General features: G+C 25.9%; 1 protein-coding gene and 1 long non-coding RNA gene across 3 annotated transcripts in view; one reads left to right on the plus strand and one right to left on the minus strand.

Annotated features, from left to right (window-relative positions):
- LOC135923389 (tetratricopeptide repeat protein 38-like) overlaps window positions 1-4334 on the plus strand; it is an 8535-nt gene extending 4201 nt beyond the window's left edge. Inside the window, exons 9-11 of one of the 2 annotated variants that reach the window (XM_065458101.1) lie at window positions 1-299; window positions 356-623; window positions 4209-4334. In XM_065458101.1, coding sequence (XP_065314173.1) covers window positions 1-299; window positions 356-623; window positions 4209-4244 — 603 coding nt within the window. In that variant the 3' untranslated portion in view covers window positions 4245-4334. The remainder of the gene's footprint in view (window positions 300-355; window positions 624-4208) is intronic. The other variant, XM_065458102.1, reaches the window with a different exon arrangement.
- Window positions 4335-23075: 18741 nt separating this feature from the next.
- LOC135925172 (uncharacterized) lies at window positions 23076-23551 on the minus strand. The gene is made up of 3 exons (XR_010571562.1): window positions 23405-23551; window positions 23197-23364; window positions 23076-23156 (listed from the first exon to the last, which is right to left on the minus strand). It is a non-coding gene; the product is annotated as an uncharacterized LOC135925172 (long non-coding RNA).
- Between the last annotated feature and the right edge of the window lie 187 nt (window positions 23552-23738).

The following is a 23738-nucleotide window of genomic DNA, read 5'->3' on the forward strand; positions in this document are numbered from 1 at the left end:
ATTTTTATAAATTGCCATTTCTGGCCATTTAACGTGGCTCACATAGGTTTAGCCTTGTCAATGTGCCAGTCTTACGAGTCTAAATTTCTAGATTTTGCTGATCAAATGGAGATGCAAATCATGAAAAAGGTTAAAAAAGAAATAATTAATGGTAATTATTCTTCTAATGATCAAAATGAATGTTTTCGCGAGGTGAATATTGACAAAACTATAAATATTTGTAGAAAAGATACAGGAACAATCGTTGATATCAGGGATACGATCCATAAGTTTATGGAAACTTTGGAACAACATAAAGAGTTAAATTTATATCAAATTTTTTAATATTTTTTTCTTCCTCTAATTTTGAATCTAGGTTATATCCTGACGCAGATCTCCAAACTTCTTCCAAAATCATAACCCTCATGCGTTACATGATGTATATCTCAAATTATTCTAATAATTTTTATTCATGTGATTCATACAATCATGCAACCCATCAAAAATCTACATTATACAAAAATGATATGGGTAACCGAACAAAATGGAACAATTTTCAGTGGCTAGGAGGCAGTTTTCCTCAGAGAGAAACATTTAGCTTGTTTGCTATCTATTCCGACTTAAATAATGATGATTTGATTGATGTAAAAAAGAGAGATTAGATATTGTTTTGTATAAGTCAAGATATTAAATGAGTCTTTGGTTAAGGGAAAAATTCCACTTCAACTTGATTATAAGTAATTTTATAAGATTCAAGCAAGAAATAAACTAAAAAACCTTATTAAATGTGATCATCTGATTTTTAGTTTACATTAATTTTTAAATTGTATATTAACTTTATTTATATTAAAATAAATAGCATGATATATATTAGAGATCTGCAAAGTTAGGTCCTGCCCGTACACGAGTCCGGCCCGAACTGGCTTCGGGCCATTCTATTTAAAATAATCATGTTCGGGCCGGTTTTAATATTTTTAAAAAAAATTCGGGCCGGGTCGGGTCAGACCTTGGAAATTTTTTAAATATATCTAAATTTATCAATTTTATATTAAATTTTTTATGTAAAATAAAAATATATGATTTTATTTATCGAAACTAAACGACATATAACATATGTCTTTTATTTTGAGTAATTATAAAAATTAATTTATATATTTAAATAAATTCGGGCCGGGTCGGTTAATTTTTTTAAAAAAGTTCGGGTCGGGCCGGCAAAAATTTTTTTAAAAATTTCGGGTTCGGGCCGGGCCGTTAATATTTAAAAAAAAATTCGGGCCTGGCCGGGCTTGAAAAATTAGGCTCGATGCAGATCACTAATATATATATCTATATTAAAAAACATTTAAAAAAATATATAAAATAATTATTAAAAGAATATAAAATTATAATTAACATACTATTTCTATATTCTATATAAAAATAAATAATTAAAAGAAGTGAAATTTTAAAAAAAAATTTAAATGATATATTTAGGTATGGTGGGTGGTGGGGAGGCTTAATAAGCCATGTATGGGTATGCATTTGGTTCGACAAATTTGGATTGATATTTTTTGTCGTAGGATAGAGAGAGTCCTTCTTTTGAATCACCTGTGATTAAAAGTAACCTTTGCCCTATTGTTTTGAATAATTTTAGGGCTTGTGGTCCAAATGATACACAGGTGTCTGAGACTACCGGAACAAACAAAACATTATAAAGGTGGTTACATTTATTGTTTTTATATTTTCAGCTTCTGGCAAAACGATCTACACATGTATAATCTCAACCTAGGGGTATACCTTGGTTCCATGAGACAGCGTCATTCCATCAGGTCTGGTTTGATTATCAGACCTGAGGCCAGAGGGTTCCAGCATAGAAGGAATATTTGTGGATTTCAAGATTCTTTTGGTGATTGAATTTATGGCCTAGTGCCGGGGTAATCTGCCTTTTGAAAAACGACAGTGTAGGGGGTGGTGTCCAAGGATATCGATATAAGTTTTACATAGGACACATAGTGGGCGTTACGATTTCACAGTTTTGTTGGTTAGTACAAGCCTAAATTAAAACTAGGTATAGTTTCTAACCATTCTTAACTAAGGTGGCACATGGCTGAGGTTGGAATTATTTGATCCAGCAAAAGAGTCGTATTGTTGTTATTCTGTATACTCGGGGTTGGGTTTAGGTCTAGAAAGAGCGATGGAGATTTTCTTTGAACTGCTTTGAAGTATAGGTATTCTACGCAATGTTGCATCAATGGTAAATTCCAGTCCCTTGGTCTTAAAGAATTTGGATATGAAGGTCTTGGAGCATTTTTTATCAAGAGGTCTAATGCTGCCATATGATGTGGATACATACTATACAATTCTCCAATTGTGTATCGAAATTTAGCAACTGAGGATAAAAAAGTGAAACGATTAAGAATATGTGGGAATGGATACCTATACCACCTAGATTTGTTGGAAGGGCAGCTTGCATCCAGGAAAGTGATGAGAATTTGATATTTAAAATAGATTCGAGAGTATTTTTTTATATGAACTTCAAGGTCTAATAATATTTCAAACGACATGAAAATTGCTATGTAAAATTTTAGAAATGAATAAAAAAAATAAAGTAAATAAAAAGCCTAATGAGCAGGTAACTGTTTTAAAATATTTTTCATTTTATTGAATTTGGCAAGAACTACATCTCTGAAATGAAATATAGCACTTTCACCTCTAATAGGTATACTTAGGTGGGTAAAGCTAGTTTTTTCCACTACAATAAAATTCTTAGGTAGGCAGTCTGATTCAAGAGGGGAATAGAATTAACACTTATTAGGATTTAGTGACAGTCCAGTTATGGGGGCTAAGCGATTTATAATTGTAGAATTTTTTATGATTTCATTATATGGGCCCACTAGTGTTCCGTCATCAAGGTAGACATTTAATGCAAGGTCACAATTTGAAGATATATGATTACAATGCCCTGACAGAATAATGCAGGACCTAAAGGATCTCCTTGTTGGATGATGCCTTGTTTAGAGAGAATGATTGAATCATTAAATTTTAAAAAGTGGATTGGTTGTAACATGCTGTAATGTATGTTGAATACTCTGGGAATATTAAAATGTTCCCTTCTAAGTGAATTGAAGGCATTTTATAGATCTATTTTGAGGATGCATTGTTCATGTGTATTATGGAGGATGACACTTGTTGAGTGGGATGCTGCTTCACATCCTCCAGGAACATTAAAACCAAGCTGGATAGGTTTGATTTTATACGGGAGCAAATTATTTAAAAATTATACGCCAGAATAATAACCCTACTGCAATAGGTCTGATGTCACCATTTGTTTTCTTTAAGGTTATTAAGCGGACTCCAAAAATGATGGGCTGAATGGTGTTAGGAATATTATTATAAAAAATAGTTAAGCAATATAGTAAACTGTGTGAGTCTATTTTGATATATGGGTAAGGTTGGTTTAATTATATCTTGTAGATATATGGCTTGAAGGCCATCAATGCTTCTCCAGAAGAATATTTTTTGAATGACATGATTGCATCCAATATTTCTGCATCAATTAGTGGAATGGGATTATTAGGTGGAAGGATGATTTGTGAAAAATCTAAAGGATGTCTAGATTGTATGGCTATGTAAGTTTTTTCATCATTGTGAGTCATAGTATCATTGGAACAAGCTATGTTGATAGCTGATTTTACATAGCATAAATTGATTTTATTTTCAATAAGCTTAGCCTTTTTTTATCTGTCAAAAGCTTTTCGAAAGAATATATAGGTTGTTTGAATATATCAAAATAGCTATAGTATAATTTGAAATGTTTTTTTGATATTTTGTTTGATTTTGATGTTGGAAGGTGTAGATTTTAATATGTAAATGATAAAAATTTAATCCACATATCTAATATTTCTTTAAAATTTTATAAAAATCAGAGATTCATTATTTTTTTACAAAAATTAATTTATCTTAGGACTCAATAAAATCATGTTTTTTCTAGAGAGATTTAAATCTTTCATTAAATTTTTTATATATTAGAAATTTTAATAAGCTAAAAATAAGTAGTTCAATATCAATGAAGTGAAATAGTATATAAATTAGTTGTACTTTTTTTAAAACCATGGTTCTTTAAAATTTTAAAATGTGTTCCAGTGCCTAAAAATTTTAAAAGGGTTTTTGGTCTATGAATTTGTCCCTGTTTATGTTCCAAATTGATTATAATTGAATTATATTTTTTATTAAAAATCAAATAATTACAGATTTATGCAAGCACAAATCTCCAAATACATGAATGATGAATAATCTTGAAATATGATCAAAATCAAAAATATTTTAATTTATAAAAGAATAAGGATTATTAATATATTGTATACATTTAATTATACACAATAAAAAATATTAGTTTAAAAAACTTAACACCATGTGATATCAGACGTTAACTTTTCATTTATCAAAATTTGTGTGATTTTTGCATTTTCTTTAAAATTTGTGCTATAATTTAATTTTTCTGGATATAAAGGAATATTGGTATCAATTAAAATAGGTGTCTTATTATAATCATTCTCTAAAAGTGGTTTGATTTCAGCGATAATTTCTTTTATAGATGCCATATCTTGTAGTAATTGAATATCATATTTCCTGATTTTTTGCTATAAATTTATAAAATTAAAACAATGTTGCAATTAAATATCAGCCCAGTTAACATGGTTGTTATGAAAATTATGGGTCAACTTGGCAGTAAAAATGCTTTGCATGAGTTCCTCCCCCCACCTGATATAATTTTAGATATGAGCCATAATTTTGTTTCCCTTTATTTAAAAATATATAATTATCAGAGACTTAAAGTTTGAAAGGCCAAGCATATAAAATAAAAAAAATTTATAATTTGCCTGCTCCAGAATTCTTAAATTTGAAAATTATTTTTTAAATAGAATGTAAAGCAGTAATGAATATTAAAAACACCATTATATGATTTTCCAACTAAAATCCCAATTTATTCTTTTAAAATTGGTCAAGCCTAGACTTAAAAAATTGGGCCTGCAAGTCTCTGATAGATATACTTAATTTAAAATTTAATTATGCATTCGCTAAAATTAACACCCATTGTTGCTAAACTAACTTAATAATGAATTAGCTTGATTTCCTTAAAATCCAATTGTAATATTAATATACAGTTTATAGGTGGTTACTATTTATATTAGAAATTTGACAAACGTTCAACAAGAAATATTAATTTGAAATAAAAAAAATAATATATTTCCATATCCATACCAATTTCTTAAAAAGTTTTTCATTCTCACTTTGTTTAACTTGCTCAAATTTCATATCACATGTTTTCCAAGAACATATTTACTAAAGGATCACGAAGATTCAATAACTCGAGCAGATCTAATGACAGCTGTCAAAAACTTTTATAAATATCACATTCAAAAATTGCGAATTTATATAATGCACTTTACAACAAAATGTAAAATATTATAAATTAACATTTTCATAAAGTCAAGGATAGAAGTTTTTCATAGTCCTGCGGTCTTTTATGTGGCATATCTAGGAATTTTTATAGGGAGAAGGGTGGGTGGTCTACACCTATAAAAGCTTGTGAGCTTCCCTTCGGCCTGGTTTATTTTAAAATTATATTTCATAAAAGTATCTATAATATATAATTTATAAGGAACTTCGTCACCATGTTCCCATCGGTGCGGATGAGTTCATTTTTACCCGGCCTTCATCAGGGTTTATGTCTATGGAATATCTTTCAAATTTTGATTATATACCCAATAATTAAGGAACTACTTTGAATATTTAAATTGTTAATTGCTTTATTTTTTAATATGTACAATCATTTATAAATAGACATACCTTTTACTGAATTAAAAATTGGTCAAGAATAGGAATCCCTTATCTTAATAAAATGAGGTTGAAATGCATCTATTAAATTAAAAAATTAAGTGATCAAGTAAAAATATTTACTTATTGATAGTGTTGTTAAAGGGCTCGATTTTTAAAAACGGCTAACCAGTTAGCATAAATTAGTTAAGTCCAAGCCTTTCAACCATCTATGAGAAAAATCACCAGGCTCCAATAATATCTTTTTGCTAAAATATTGGGATAGCCGTTTAACATCTTTACTTATTGAGATAACAATTAAGGAACTACCTTGAATATTTAAGTTGTTACGTATATTAAGTGTTTTTATTATTTTAATCTGTATGATCATCAAATAATTATTTATAAAATAACAATAAATGTTTTTATGTAACTTTATTTTATTTTCATATAATAATCATATGTTGATTTTTCACCATTTTATTTTTGTTTAAGACTAAAAGAATTAAGTTTTAATAATAAAATGACTTAATACCACAAGGGGAACAATATTTATTCAAAATGAGCTATAAAATTCCTTAAAATGCTATTTAAATAAAGTATTAATTAATTTTCTTATGGATGATAATTTAATTTTAAAAGAGGTGGTGCTTTAGCATTTAGCTAGTGGCGCCCCTGTTTTGAACTAAAAAGAAAACAAAAAATATATCCCATATTTTGTAACTATCATTACCTTATGTCATAATCTTATAAAGTTTAAATAAAACAAAAAAAACAGCTGCTTTTTTGAATAAAGATGTGCTCAAAAAAATTAAGAATTTACAAAATAGGGCTAGCTAGAACGTATTTCTAGAAAGAAATTGTTTAATATAATAAGTTTAGGTAAATAAAGTTTATGGTTTAGAGGTTATATATAACAAATGAATAGACGAGCGGATTTGTCTGACTTTCTACTTAATTTTTCTAATATAATTCTAAAAAAATATATATGTCGTGAGGTTAAAATGATATATCCAATGCCTCTTCCACCTATATTATCATTCAATTTTTTAAACCCACCTTATTCCTATTTAGATCATTAAGTAATTATTCAACCAAATTTATAATTCCCTTAAATTAAAATGAAAATAATTAAAAAAAATTTTAATGTATAATTTAATTCAACTCCTTAGAAAATTCACAGGTTTCTAATATTTGAATGGATCATTTTCGATCGATGGAATATAGCCCACGCAGATATTTTGGAGCGTCAACCGGACTGACAATCCCCTGCATTGATCTTCTATTGTGATTTGTTTTATTTTACTCTCTTTGTTTCAATTTCAATCGATTAATTATATAATAATCATTAAGTTTTTATAGGATCCCTGATAATTTGAAAGCTTACGGAAGTGTTTTGAAGATGCTGCTACATTTATTGCTGTAATATTGTATTTTATTAGGGTATTATTCAAAACTATGATAGGGATGTTTTATATAAATATTTACAAAAATCTATTTATTTTTTTACAATTTGTCGACTTTAAATGATTTAATAATTATATTTAGTTCATATACTAATTCCCGTTACACATTTATTTAAAAAAAATTTGCAGTTTTATGAAGATAACATGAGAGCTATTTTTGTTCTGAAATCAATAATACTGTTCACAAGTAAACCAGAATAAAATTGCTGTTTAGGTATATTATTACAATAAAAAAATATATATTTAATATTCATTATATTTTCTAATGATTTAAACCCAACTTCGAGAGCCCGATTTAATTTTAAATCTTAGCTCAATGATTTTAGCAAATAAGTAAACGATAAATAAGTTCACATATAAAAAATTCATTGCATTATATTATATATCAATCCAAATGTATCGGACCATTCATCTTTTAAAGTTTCAATATTAAATCATGATGCTATTTCTTGCTTGAAAAAATCACTTAATGATTCAAATCGCTGGCATTAAACAAATTTTAATAACCCGGACATGAAGAAATGAAATATTATTTTATAATTATATAAAGAAGTTAATAAAAAAAAAGTGAAAACCCAAAATTATATTTATAAAAATAGAATATAACCAAAGACCTAAAATAAGTTGACTAAAGACAAGTTATTTTTGTTACTTTCAATTAGCGCTTTCATATCCTCTCGTCTATTGTGTGCCCCAATAAGTAAACTCACTTATATCCCTGACCCTCTGCTTGCCACCGATAGGTCTTTAGAAATATTTTTTGTTAGTCGATCGTCCCTCATTGCTCCCTTTTTTTTAATTGATAACTTCTTCGCATACTTTAAATCGAAGAGCCTAAAGGACCCCTACTCTATTCATCTCCACAGAATGGCTTTATTTATCGAAGTCTTACCATAGAAATTCAAACCAACTGCTAAGTAACGATTATTTATGTCGTGCCAAACTTTCAGGATTAACTTTGAAATCTTAATACCTTAAACTTATTACAATTAAATCCTAATTATTTAGGTTAATTTCAATTGATTTTTAATTATTGCCGGACATTTTGTTTTTATGATGTTATTGTTATAGAATTCATAAAAATGGATTATATATATATGTAATAATTAGTTTTCATTACATTATGTTTATAACTTTTATTAGCATTGTCGAAAACCTAGATAATACCGATTTTTAAAAACGATAATTATTTTTATTTGCTTAGGGATTTTGCATATAGATAACCGTTTTGGTATTCTTTCGACTAAATCTAGAGGCCTAAATAATATTTTTCGTTTTTAAAAATAGAAATCTAGATTTTTGACAAAACTAATCACAATCATTATATTTAACTAATGTCCTTTATTCATTTATTTTTACAAAAAATTTGCAATTTATCTGATGAAGATGAAATTAGAACCATTATTAAATTAATTAAAATTATTATTCACAAATAGTGAAAAAATGTAAGATAAATTTGTTTTTAGTTGCAATTACAATAAATAAACAAATTAGACGTATTTGATTTTTAAAAAACATTTTAATTACTTGAAAATCCAGTTTGAAGAAAGAATGGGTTTTTAATTCTAAATTCCAACTCAATGTTGATATATTAGCAAACGAGGAATTCATTACGAAAAATTGCCTCAGTTAAAAAAATAATGTATTATATTATATCCATTATCTAACAATGTAAAAGTATCTGAAGATACTTTATTAGGTTTCGATATTTGAAAGACGCTTTACTACTTAATACATAGCAGCTAGCGTGTCTAAATTCTTTACATCAAAAGAATTTCAATCCACCCCCTCTCCTCTTTTCTTTTTCTATAGTTATGACCACGTGATAAAATATAAATATCTTTTAATTAAATTATACAAAACAAAAATACAGCATTAACAATAAAAGAGTTAAACATTTTGGAGAATGCTAAATAATGGATTTTCTATGGTTTTTTCGTTGACTTAGTAATCCATCTGAATATACCTCTCTTGTTCTTAATTGATTTTCTCATCGCCGACTCTAAATTCGTTAATATAAATATTTTATTGATATTGGTTATCTTTGAAAAAATAGATCTATAAATTTTTAAAACCTATAAAATATAATCCACATTTATTTTTACAATTTAAAAAAAAATAAAATAATAATTTATTAAATCACTGTTAAAATACTTATAGTTACAATTTAAATCCGTTTCAGATCTACTAGTACTTAGGTTGCTTCTATCACTAATAACCTTTAAATATATATTTAAACATATTGTTAAATGGTTCGATACCGATTTTTAAAAACGGCTAACTCAATATTTTATCCAGAAAAATATTACACAAGCCTCAAGATTTTGCTCATAGATGGCATAAAGATTTGGACATCTATTATCGAAATCTCTTAGCTTAGGCAATATTTCTCAGCTAAAATATTGAGTTGGCCTCTTTTAAAAATCGGGTTAAATCGAGCCGTTTAACAACATTAATTATGAAACTTCCCCAAGTACCAAAAGAGGGCTATCTTCATATAATATAAATTTTATTTTATTAAATTTAATATTTTAAGAAACTTTCGTATTGTGTAAATTTTAATTTTGACCTTAAAAACACATTAATATTATTAAATAGCTGGGGGGGATATCAAATGTTGCAATTATACATATTATAGAATGCTGTTACATACAAAATCCGAGCTTCTAAATATTACTGGTTTTAAAATAAAATCCACTAAATTTATAAATTCCTTGCGCCGACTACCACTGGTCTCCTCTACTTATTTCTATTTTAACAAGTGGCATTGTTAATCTTCAAATATATTTTTTTCGATATAAATTTCCTTTTTTGCATATTTTTAAAATTTTATTTTTGTTCCCGCATATTCTATGTATATTGCTTCTAAATTCAAATGGGGTTTCAAAAGATCAAACGTTATACATAATAATGATAAGACAAACAAAACGTATATTGTTTCGTTAAAAAATAATAGTAATAATTAAGTTAATAATCTGCTAATAATAATATGGGAACCAATTATTCCAATATACCCTTCGTAACCCTAAACAAATATTGACCCTAAATAATTTTCAACTGAAAATTTCGGGCTACAGGCCTGATACCCTAAAAATTTCCCATCATTACATCTTACAAAGAACTGTATAAAAATGCTAATCAAGCATAATCTATTGCACAACGAATTTTTGATAATATGAAAAGAAAGTTACGGTAAAAAAGGGGAGGATTTATGCCAAGGCGTTAATTTTAATGTATTATATTATGGTACCTAACCTTTCAAGGTATCAATCAAGATCTTGGCCTCCACCTTCTTCGCAGATTGTATTGGAGTGTCTTGAACTAAACTGTGGCCGCTTTATTAATAAATTTAAAAGTAAAAACATGTAAAATAGTGTTTCAAATAGTGTTGTTAAACGGCTCGATTTGAGCCTATTTTTAAAAACGGCTAACTCAATATTTTAGCTATTACCCAAACCTCGAGATTTCGCTAATAGATGTCTAAATCTTTGTCCCATTTATGCTTGAAATCTTCAGGCATGTGTAATATTATTTTGAATAAAATATTGAGTTAGCCGTTTTTAAAAATCGGCTCAAATCGAGTCGTTTAACAATACTAGTTACAATTGAGCGAATAGAATATTTATTTTCCTTACCCCAGGGTTAGGAGTTATATATAAATAAAATTGCATAAAATTAAATAATCATACATAACGGCTAGGTCTAAATTAGGCAAAATTTCTTTAACAGCTGATGCTTCCTAAAAAAAATTAAAGATTTAAATAACGTGCTGAGTTGACACAGCAAAAATAAAAGAATATTTGTGATAATGGAATAACACATTTATAACAAGCTCAAAAATATTTCCAATGATTCGAGGCATAACCTATCCCTGCCTTCAAAATGGGTTCAGCTATTCTTAATTAGTAAAGGTGGTATCATAAGCGTAGTCAGGGGGGTGACAAGGGGAAATAAAACTATAATGGTTGACTTCGGTTTCACTTCGGCTTAGTTTAGTCTAATTTTAAATGTGCTATCCACTTACCTATCGTATCGTCTTAATATATAAACAATAACACTAAATAATTGCAAGATATTTGGATAATCGAGAAATTTAAGCATCTTTAAATTAAATATTATTAATTTACTTTATGTATTAGCAGGGACGGAAGTAAAACCATTAATATAAAATTTTCGAAAATCATTAGTAAAAGAATTATAATGTTAAATATAAAAAAATGTTTAAATAATAATATCATCAATATTTTTAAAATTTGTATCAACAATCAAAATGTTCTACATTATTAAATTTGATTCAATTAAACTAAGAAAATGTATATGTAGGTTTCCTGCCTGAATAGAATGCGACTTTTGGACCAGGGGTGTAGTTAGCTTTTTAGAAAAAGGGGTGCTAAAAGGTGCTAATCTACTTACCTTTATATATTTTGTCAGAAATATTATCTGGTTAATTCTAATGAATAACCGAATTTGGCATTTAATAATTTTTAGTATAATTTAAAATTAAAAATCATTTTATTATTTTTTTTAATTAAAATTTTTTATATGATAAAATATTATATTATGCTCAATACAATATGTATGCAAAGCAAAAAGTAAATATCTATTTTAAAAAAGGCTAAAAATCTAATTGGAGCTATGAATTGTAATAAATTTGAACGACAAATTTCTAAGCCAATCTTCTGGCGAATAGTGACCCCAACAACGAGGGAGATTCAAAAGCAACTACTTCTTAAAATATGAATGAGGTCCTTTAAAAAAATTTATTTTTTTAAAATTTTATATCATTTTTTGTTTTACCAATAACTAAAAGATTTCTTGTCTTATAAAATTATTTTCTTGTCTTATAAAATTATTTTCTTAATTTCAAAATATGAACAAAACCTCCAAAAATACAAATTCTTAATTAATAATTGCACATGGCATAATATAATAGAAGATAAATAGATAGACCAGATTAGATAAAGATACTTAGTTTCAATTATATAAAGAAAAGCTGTGAAATAGTAACTTTTAAATACATTATTAAATTAAACTAATTGCCGCTTCGGAACCTGTCCTCAAATGTATATTCCTCAATGAAAAAAAGAAGGGAGAAAAAAAGAATTCTAGTCCAAATTTATTCCAATTGAAACCATGAAAAATATTGTTATAATAAAAATTAAGAGATTGAATTTAACAGGTGTTTATCAATTATAGTTGATGATATATATGATGTTTCGAAATCAGAAGCTATAGCTTTGTTCAGGCGCGTAACCAACCCCCCCCCCTTTCCATTGTAAATTTGACTGTTTTCATAAATATCATTTTAAGCTAATAAAAATTTTACCCCCCTATCAAAATTTTACAAATATTTGAATATCAATTTTCCAACATAAAACTAATTTTTTATAAATATATTTTATAAAAATTTCCTTTCCTTGTGAGTACATTAACATTATTCAAAAATATTTATAAAATAGAAAAATTTTTAGTCAAAGAGATTGAAATCAAACGGTAATTTATTTTATTATTATATTTTATTATTTTATTAAATTCAAAATTTTTAGTGAGTTAAAATTAATAAGTATTTTTAATAATATTTTAATTATTAATAAATATCTATAATTTTTTAAAATTTTTACTTGCATTTTGTAGAACATAAGAAATAGAAATACAAAAGTTAAATAAGGCTGAGCATGAAAAAAAGTAATGTGTCGTCAGAAGCGATAACATTATTGAATTCAATTGATCAATCAGAGTTTATCATTGCTGCTAGCTGCATCAATAAATTATTTTCCTATAGCTCACTACTTTGTAGAAATTTACAAAAACCAAATTTAGATTTGGTTCAGGTTATTGATTTGGCGGGAAATATATATGAACAGGAAGATACAAGAAGAATGAATGTAGATGACTATTTTCATAATATTTATCTAGACGTTGAATCGAAGGCTAAATTTTATGATATAACACTAATTAAACCTCGTCTACCACCTAGGCAATTATTGAGATGTAACATAAATATTGGCTCAACTGAAGAATATAATATCCATTTTCATCCCATACTTAGATACTTTTTTATCGCAAATAAAAGTACGGATTTTAGATAAAAAGTTTTATTACCCAAATATCCTTCTTCGTTTTCTAATGCCACTATTGGTAAAATTAAATATTTAACAAAATTTTATTCCTATGATATTGATACTGAAATAAATTTAATCAATGAATTCGAATTGTGGTATAAATAATTACTACGTTTAACTATTTTACCTGAGCATGCTATTGTTCGCTCATTCGGTGTAAAAAAATCTTGGCTCAATTTCTTAATATTTTGAAGTTGTTTTATATTCTTGCATGTTGGCCTATTACAACATGAACGAATGAAAGGACTTTTTCCAACTTGAGAAAAACATATTTACGAAGTACTACTTCCGAATCTCGGGTATATGGGTTAGCTCTGTTAAATATCCACAGAGATTTGGTTCCAACGAAAAACGAAATTCTTGATAAATTGGCAACATTCCCACGAAAATTAAAAATCACATTATAGTTATAGTATTTAATAAAATTTTATGTATAATATTGTATTTGATAAGAATTTAAAAAAAACTTGTTTTTTAAATTATTTTCTATTCAATATTTTATACAAACTACTATTAATATTTTCAATATAAAAATTATATTCTACTTATATTGTATGAGAATTTAAGCTGAGGCTAGTTTTTAAAGCAAATTTTATAAAAAAAATGACATTTAACTTTATTTCAACTTTACATTTAAAAAATCTTTATTATATATAATATACCTAACTTAAATATAATATACCTAACTTAAAATAATAAAAAATAGCTTGTAATATCCATAAGCACGAATTAGTAAATATTAGTTAAAAATAGAAATATAATTATTATTAAATTATAAATAATTTAATAGAATAGCTAAAACAAAAGACCTGGCTGAAGGCCAGGTAAGAGGGGTTAGGGGGCGAAACCCCACCCTCCCAAAAAAAAAATCCCCCCCCCTTACCATAAGAAAATCCTGGATACGCCACTGGCTTTGTTAGTAAATATATTTTGGAAATGGTAACACGACTGGTCTTGTTAAAAATATAATATGTAAACTTAGATCCATCAGTCTACCCCTCGAATTCTTGGACAAAGCTATGATGGTACTTTAAACATGGGTGAAAGGATCATAGAAGTACAGGCTTTGATTAGAGCTGAGATCTCAAAGGCAGCTTTTATTTGACGCTATTGTCATCGATTAAATCTAATCACTGTTCAATATGTCGATCGATAAAAGAGCTAAGAAATGCTTAGGGATCTTAGAAGAGATTCACGTATATTTTAATGGCGTTAAAAAATATGCAGTACTCAAAGCATGTCAGAAAGATGTACTGACAAAATCGCAACGTTTTTATGCATCTAGAATTCCACTCTGCAATATTTTCTTATTTATTTAGATTTAAAATATTTATTTTTCATTTATAGAAGCTGGCTATCATCATATAAAACTATTGTAAGATATTCTCTACTTTATAAAACCTTGATAGCAATCTTGACAAATTTAGGATTCTGAAGATTCTACCAAGACTAGTACTATGTTTTTAGAATAGAAAATTTTGATTTTACTTTATCACATTGTGTTATGGATAAAATATGATAACAGCTTGGGTTGTACAAAATTGCAAACCATTTCGAATGATATAGCGTTTGCAATAATTCAAATTTAATTGGCAAAAGATTTCTTGATTAATTTGAGGATTATAATTTAAATTATTGTCTTGCAATTTTTTTTAATCCTTATAGATAATAACTGTGAATTTGTGAATATTTTTTCAAAGGTACAAATTTTCTGAAAGGGAGAAATCTACCTTTTGATTTTGAAATTTCCAGATTTCAAACATTACAATCCAAAAAAGAGAGTTATATATATACTTTCATTATTAAATATAATATTTTATTTTAGCTATAAAACAGTTTATGCGGCACTTGATTTGATCATTGTGCAGTTTAATATAATTTCATTGATGAATGTTTAAAAATATTAAATCATTCATCATTTTTTACACCAAAGGGAATGGCGGAAAGGCATTTGTTAAGTATTATATTGAGGATATCTGTTTCAAGTCAAATATTTGATAAAAAAGTTTCGAATTTATATTATGACTAAAACAACGGATTTATTTCTTACACATGATCTTGAGTTATACACATGACTTGAGTTAAAGAATCTGAAGATTTGTGGAAAATTTATTTTTTTTAAATATTTATATTAAAACATTATTTAGCTTCTTCTTCTGATTATGAAACTTCAAACTGGAATTCGTTTATTTTACCTAATCGTTTACTTTAAAAATTTTCTGCTTTCCTTAATTTACCAATTTTATATAAATATTTATTAACCGTTACTATTACCTCGTGTACCGCCGAAAGGATGTCAATAAATAATTAACCGTTTTTCGGCGGGGGTTGGGATATACTTTTGGTATTCTGCTTTCATCGCTCAGAAAGTGTATGGCCCACTACTGGCGATATTAGGATTGCCTGCAAGATGGGTAATTTTTCTTCCTCTCTCCCTCAGGAAAGAAATACATCATAAAATTATTATACTTTTTAACTATTTTATAAGATAAATATAATGACTCTATTATTTATCGAATAAAAGAGGTAAAAGTCGCTTCCCACAACGCAAAAAATAGGTTGAATTCTCTACTGAATAAAATATGTAGGTGGTTTTATATATTCCTCTAATATTTTATTTTCAGATATAAACGGCTCGATTTGAGCGCATTTTTTAAAATGCCTGACTAAATAATTTTGCCAGAAAAATATTACCCAAGCCTCCAGATTTGGCTAATAAATTTGTTTTAAACCGTTGTGTCATCTATGAGCTAAAAGCTTCTATAATATATATCTGGAAAAATATTTAGTATCGCAGTAAATAAAAATCGGCTTTAATCTAACCGTTTAACAATACAAGCTTCAGAAATAAAAAATATGAAAATAATTTTAGTTATTTTTATTTAAAGTTGATCAATGAATGTGATTTGATTCTAAATAGATAACTTAATTTATTAATATAAATGAGATCAATTATTTTATTACAAATAAGATATTTATATTATAACTATTATATTACATTAATTATTAGAATTATACATTGAATAAATCAAAGTTTGAAAAAAACATAAAGAAAGGTTTTTGATCAACTGCTTAAAATTAAAAATATTTTAGTGAAATATTTTATAAGTAGATATTTTGTAATATCATACATACAAAATCTCTAAAGATAAAATCTGAGCAAAAATCTATGATATTTTAAAACCTTAATAAAAGTTATAAAGGGATATTTTATTTTATAAATATGAGATATATAATGTAGTTTAAGTAAGTATCTAATTAAATTACAAATTTTTTTCTATTGATATAAATAGATTATAAATTTTATGGTTGCTTATTTGAAGAAATAAACACTTACTTTACTCTTGATAATAAAAATTATTAAATTGTATCCAAGTAATTATTATGATAGTTAATAATAATATTTTTTTTACAATTTCGATTTTTTTAAAAATATATAATAGTAATCAAAATAATATCAATAATACAAAAATTAACATATTATACCTTTTACCATTCAAAATTTTTAAATTTTCCCGAATTCCCTCCGTTTGGCATTTTATTTCATAATATCTTTTTCCTTATTATCAAAAATTTCTTGATTATTATTTACCATATTTTCAATTTTAATTTTTCTAAAACCTTATTTTTCACCAATTTATTTTCCATGTTCTTAACATTTACCTCCTTTACGGATGTGTTTGGTATTTTAATGTTTTTATTATCTTTATTTTTCCCTTGAAACATATTCCAAAAATAATTTTCCGGTCTAAATTTTAATATCCAATTCCATTCCAGAACTGTATCAATTTTTCCTTCTAATATCCAAAGATCCAAACACATTATTTCTTTATTTATTAATATAGGTAAATATTTCCCCAATACCATAATTTCAGATCCAATCGATTGTTTTATCTTCATTTTATCTTTTTGGCCATATTTATAAAATTCATCAAACCCCATGACAGATATTGTTTCCCCTGTATCCAATAACATTGAAATGTCTTTATGTCCTACATTTATTTTGCCCTTGGACATTGATCATAATTTTTATTACCTTCCATCATTAAAATCGGTAAATTAATTATTGTTCCCTTGGGTTAAATTTCCCAAAATATTTTTATAAATCCCATAATTTCTAAATCATTTCCTTCATTTTTTATTTCCATTTTATTATTATCATTTATCGTATTTTTATATATAATTTCATTCAGATTTTTTAATGTAACCCCTCCAAATGTTTCTATTCGCTATCATACAGTCACCCTACTATACAATCTTTTGCATAATGTCTAATATTACGGCACTTAACAAGTTATATCTTCCACATTGTTTCTTTTATATGTTTTTTACGCTCATTTTTTATATATTTTACAGCTGGATACTTTGGAATTTCCGTGTTCATTTTTATAACATTTATCTTGATTATGACCAAAATTTTCATACGAAAGTGCCATTTTTTGTTTTTCATCTAACAACTTCTATGCCGGAACTTAACAATCTTTTGCATTAGGCCCCTTATTCACATCTTTTAAATACTTTTGGTAACACTCTTTGATTTATTCTTTCATTACCTGCTTATATGACCATACTTTTCACAATTATAACATGATTCATTCTGCCCTGTCCTATTCTGCTGATTTCTTATATATTCAACTCTATATCCATTTCACCCTCTATTGTTTTCATATTTTGTTCTTTTGCCTTTTTTTCATTTTTATCCTCCAATTCTTTTATATTTATTTCTGTCATTTCTACTTTCTCTATTTCTTTTTCCCTTTTTTCTAACTCAATTTTTCCATTTTTTTTAATTTCCATTCTTCTCTCATTTCCTTTTTTAATTTTTCAATCAATCTCCTTTTTTTCATTTTCCATTTATTTTATTTCGCTTTCTATTTTCATTTTCCATATCAATTTTCTTTTTCAGAATCTCTAATGATATCTGGTTTATTAATATTATATAAATCTTCTTTTTTTCAGAATCACTAAAGATATCTGTTTTTAATATTCCGTTTTTTTCCAACATTTTTCAGAATACACATGTTTTTAATAAATTTTCATATTTTTCCATTTTTCTCCATTTCCATTTGTTTAAATATTCTTATTTTATTTATATCTTTGTTTCCATTCCTTTTCTTACCAACAAACTATAACCCTTAATATTAAGATTATCGCTATTTCAAAGTAAATCCCTAATTGAGAAACATTTTTAATTTGAAAATAATTGTATGTTTTAATATTTTTTCTATTCAGCATTTTAAAATTTTATTTTTATTTAACAATTATTTTAAATCCCAAACTTATAATAAACTAATCATTTTATTAAAAATATTTTTACAATTTTAAATGATAGAGTACAATTATTACCAAAATCTCTATTACACAATACATTAAATATCATTTGAACAAAATTTTTACTTTTATTTCAAATTTCTTTTTTTAATTCTAATGGTCCAAGATCGTATATTTTTATATTTATATTGTGTCAAATTTTTCGCCAAGTGTCTCTTCTGTGGTTAAAACGGCACCACTTTTATGATAGTAATAATTGTACCCAAAAAGTAATTATTATGATAGTTCCGAAAAATAATACTACGATTTTCATTTCATTAACAAAAAAATTAATAATAATTTTTTTTTTACAATTTTGACTTTTTTTTATATATAATAATAATCAAAATAATATCATTTATAATACAATAACATATACCTAGAACAATACCTATTACAAATTATTCACATATAATATAAAATGGCTGGCACTATGCCCAAAATAGGTCAACATAATAAACAAAATATATTTGATGATGAGGAGGAAATTAAATGGTGAATATATCATTTAATGAAGTAAAACTTTTTATGGTTTACCTCTTAAAAAGGTTTAAAAAAATAGGAGATTTTTATCTCATCCCCGTTCAAGAAGTAGTTTATATTAAAACAGCAGAATAAAAAATCAAAAAAACATATTGTTAATATTATTATAGATATTTGTTTTATATGTAATCAGAGCTATAATTTTAATAATTTTGAAGATTGGTTTCAATGCAAAGTATGTAAAGGTTGAGCGCATAGGTCCTGTGCCAATAAAAATTGCAATTTTATTTGTTATACTTGTAAATAGAATATTATATAAATAAGGCAATGAAAATCTGAAGAAATTTTTTTCCGTGTCTCATAAGAAGCCTAATACTAGACTCATAGATGATCCGACTAACTACGTGTTTGGGGTTACTAACTCGGTTCAAAAAATCACTATTACTAAAACATTTTTTGGAGAAAAAATCATTAAATATTTAAAAATATAACAGTAAATATTTATAGGTATGTTTAAGGTATCTGGTATTTTGCAAGATCTTTTAATAATATTATTTTCGGAGCTATGATTTTGAGAAAAATTGCACCGACCAGACCGGCTATATACATTATTACCTTGCAATATTTTAGATGATATATGGAATCTTTATATTGAAAAAATTAAATATTTAAGTATCTAACGGTTTTACTCCATGGACATTGCATACCTTTAAACAAATTATTTTAGAGTTTAACAAATTTATTAAATGTCAAAATTGCGTATGTAAAAAAAATATAAGTTGCACTACATTTGAAGATATATTGACTCCTGATATTGAAAAAATTAAATATTTAAGTATCTGAAGGTTTTACTCCACAGAAGCATTGTGTACTTTAAAACACATTTAAATGCCAAAATTGTGTAAAAAAAGATATGAAAACTCTTGTAAAATTTATGAAAGAAAACAAATGATGGCATATAAAATATTTAAGTATCAATATAATTATATTCTTTTTTCTCTTATTTTTATTTTAAAATAATTTTAAAATTCCACAAATCAAAAAGTGTTCATTACAATTCTTTTTAAAATGTAATAATAAAATCAATCAGCTCTTTCAAAATTCATAACTCTATTAAATGATATTATGAGTAAATAAAAATGTAAAAAATAAAACCCGCCCACCTTTAACCGGACTTCCTTATATTTAAAAAATTCTATAACATAATATAAATGCATTGTGGTATACAATAATTTTTAAAAATTTGATTTTCATATTGCGCTACGGTTTGTCAGCCACTATAATTCCATAAATATTCGGGCTATTGTTTTCCCAGCTGCTTGGTTGAACATCATCGTTAAACATATAAGTAGTCATATATACAATATTATGAGGCATTTGCTTGTTTCTCAGCCGTTTTGTTGAACATCATTATCCAAATATATACAAAATATATAAGCAGTGACCCATACGTGATTAATCAAGTTTAGCATAGATCTTTTAGGTCTTAGGATAGGAATTTCGTATTATCATAAATGACTTTATAATTTTACGGATAACTTTACCTAGTTAATAAGTATTAAGAAATTCGGCTTTTTGTTCATAGGAGGACGCCGTTTTATTCTTCTCACTAAGTAATGCGAGTTTTTTGTCAGTAGGACAGGCTGATTCGTCCTATTTACAAATACGGTCGAATATAATACAACGAATTATAATATTTCAGAAAATGAATTTTTAGACTAATTAATTCCTATATGATTTTAATTTATTTCAAATTATATTTTTGGATAATATAGCAGTGCAGAAAAACTTTTTCGAATAATTAGATGTATAACCTGTTCTTCGATTACTTCAATAATCATACCCAAAATAATATATTGGCACTTGAAAGTTTAACTATTTTCCTCAGAATAAAGGAAATATCGAATAATTTTATTATGAAATTTATTTTGCTCCGAAAAATATTTTTGACATTATAGTTATTACAAATTTTGGAGTATATTTATTGCTTTATTTTACCATACCACTTTTTTATATTCAGGATTTGGGATAAAAATTTATACATTTGTATATCAAAACCATTTTCCTTCTAATAATTTTGATGCGAATATAGGAAAAATAACCCAAGAATATCCTTTATAGTATAGGCCTCTTCCCCATCATTTTGATGTACAGGGCATCGAATCGTTAACCTGAGTATTCTTTTACTGGGAGCACACAACATTGTCAAAATTGTTTAAAGAAAGATTATAAAATTTTTGTAGAATTCATGGAAGAAACCATCGATGGAATATAAAATATTTAAAACTATCAAATCTTTTTATTTTCACAATTTAAGAGTGTCACCTCTGATGACATACCCTATAATTAATTTTCAATGATATTCTTTTAAAATAAAGCAAAAATAAAATAATCCACAAATCAAAAAACGATCATTACAATTCTTTTTAAATGTAGTAATAAAATCGTTCAGCTCTTTTGAAATGAATACATTTGTTAAAAGAATTTATGATTAAATAAAAATATAATGTAAAAAACACATCCTAACTATTGTATATCTTTATACAAAAGCAAAGTATGTATTAACTTAATGTCATACACCATATATATAAATTTTGTTATCGCAGTATCATTGAGGAATAAAACCTTTACTTTATAATATGAAATCAATATTAGTTTCATATGCAAAAAAAATTTGGAGGAACAGGAAAGGTTGTTCAACAAGAGTTGGAGGTTGTTTTAGGCATCTCGAGAATCAGTTAAGAACACCCCTCCCCCCCCCCCATAAATTCTATTTTGGTCTTAGCCCTTAATATTTTTAATAACTTATATAAGGATATTTTCATTTATTTGTGACAGAGTGCACATATGTAAATATCTGTTTTACTATTCTTTATGAATGAAGTGACATTTTATAAATGTTGTTATAGCTCAAATCACAAAATCATACATTAAAAAATGAGCAAATTTTTTTTTAAATTAAGAGGAAAAAAACAAATGTATAGGGGTTAAATAATATATAATTTTTTTAAAAAATTATCTTATAAATAAATCCCTCTATATATATGCTCATGTCATTTTTAAATTTAAAAAAATATCCTCTTCTAAGTGATATTCACTTATATTTCTAATGGCAAACATTTGAAAAAAAATAAAATATATGGGCATTAGACTACACACTAGTAGTTATATAGTGTATACTATTACATTACAGCACTATGAAAAAATAATTGACAATTTATTTGCTAATAGCATTGTTCAGAGGTACTATTTAATCTGAGTAACTTAATATGGTAAACATATCTAATTTGCTTTTTAACTCATAGTTCCTATAATTGATGTATTGCATTGTCTATTAGATAGCCTCTTTCTTTTTTTTTGTGTTGTGAGCCCTTGATTTGAAAAATTTTATTTAATATGTGATAGATGTTGCTTGTTTAGGACAATAAATATAATATTTTAATATTTAGTCATATATAAAGAATTTAAATATTTATAAAGAGTGGTCTGGACTTTATACCAAATGATTAGTCCAACTAAAGGCAAGAGAAAAAGACTGTTATAGAGTAGGACATTTGCATTCACTGCTAATAACTAACCTCCTTTGAGAGGATGCAATATTGAATGAAATGAATTAAAATTCAACCAGAAATTATTAATAATGAAAATATAATAACTCTAAATTAAAATATTAGGCCCAACCCTGAATTAAAAATTATAAAATTTTTAAACCAATTAAATTTATTTTCACATTAGTATCAGTCCCAGGTATTAATGTTATCGAATCTATAAAAAATGTGGTATCAATTTAAGTCATACATATATTCATCAGATTCTTATAATAGGTAGGATTACATATTAATACTCTACTCAGTTAACTATTCACAAGTTTATTAAATAATGTTTTATTTGATTATAATAGAATTAAATTATGATTATTGTGGATATGCATCATTTATATATATATTCTATAATTATTTCTTATTTTTGTCATAAATTACTGCCATTATATATTCTTTATCTAAATATATAATATAATTTAATAATTGACATATAATTACCATTCATTATCAAAAATTCTGTATTATTTGATGAAATTCGATTAAATTTAAAATCAGAAATGCCATCAGCTTGATTCATTATTTTATTTGTTTCATTTATTATATTGTAGATTTTTTTGCCATATGATAAAGATGCAGGCCTATCAAATGTGCTTTTGATTAAATGACCTAAAAAATTATTTTTAAATGATATGTAACAAATCAATACCTTGTGTAGTACATATTAATATACCATTAACTTGTTTTAATGTGCGCAATTTCCTCACATTATCTTCAAACGCATCTTGCATTATATTGAAATTTGAAAGAAAATTTCTACTGAAAGCATCAAAAATAGTTCATCAGCTGATTTTAAATGATGGATGATATTTTCAAATTGAGAAAAATAAAATTTACTTTTAGAATGAAAAATAATCTATTTTCTTATTTATTTTTGAATTAAATTTATGATAAACCAACAAGAATTTAATTATTTTAATGTTTATCTTATTTTATTTTTATTTATCCTCAAAATTAACCAAATTTTTTTTTATATTTCTAGA

The sequence above is a fragment of the Gordionus sp. m RMFG-2023 genome, chromosome 2 (genome assembly GCF_954871325.1).
Source record: "Gordionus sp. m RMFG-2023 chromosome 2, tfGorSpeb1-WG-v2, whole genome shotgun sequence".
Lineage (NCBI taxonomy): Eukaryota > Metazoa > Nematomorpha > Gordioida > Chordodea > Parachordodidae > Gordionus > Gordionus sp. m RMFG-2023.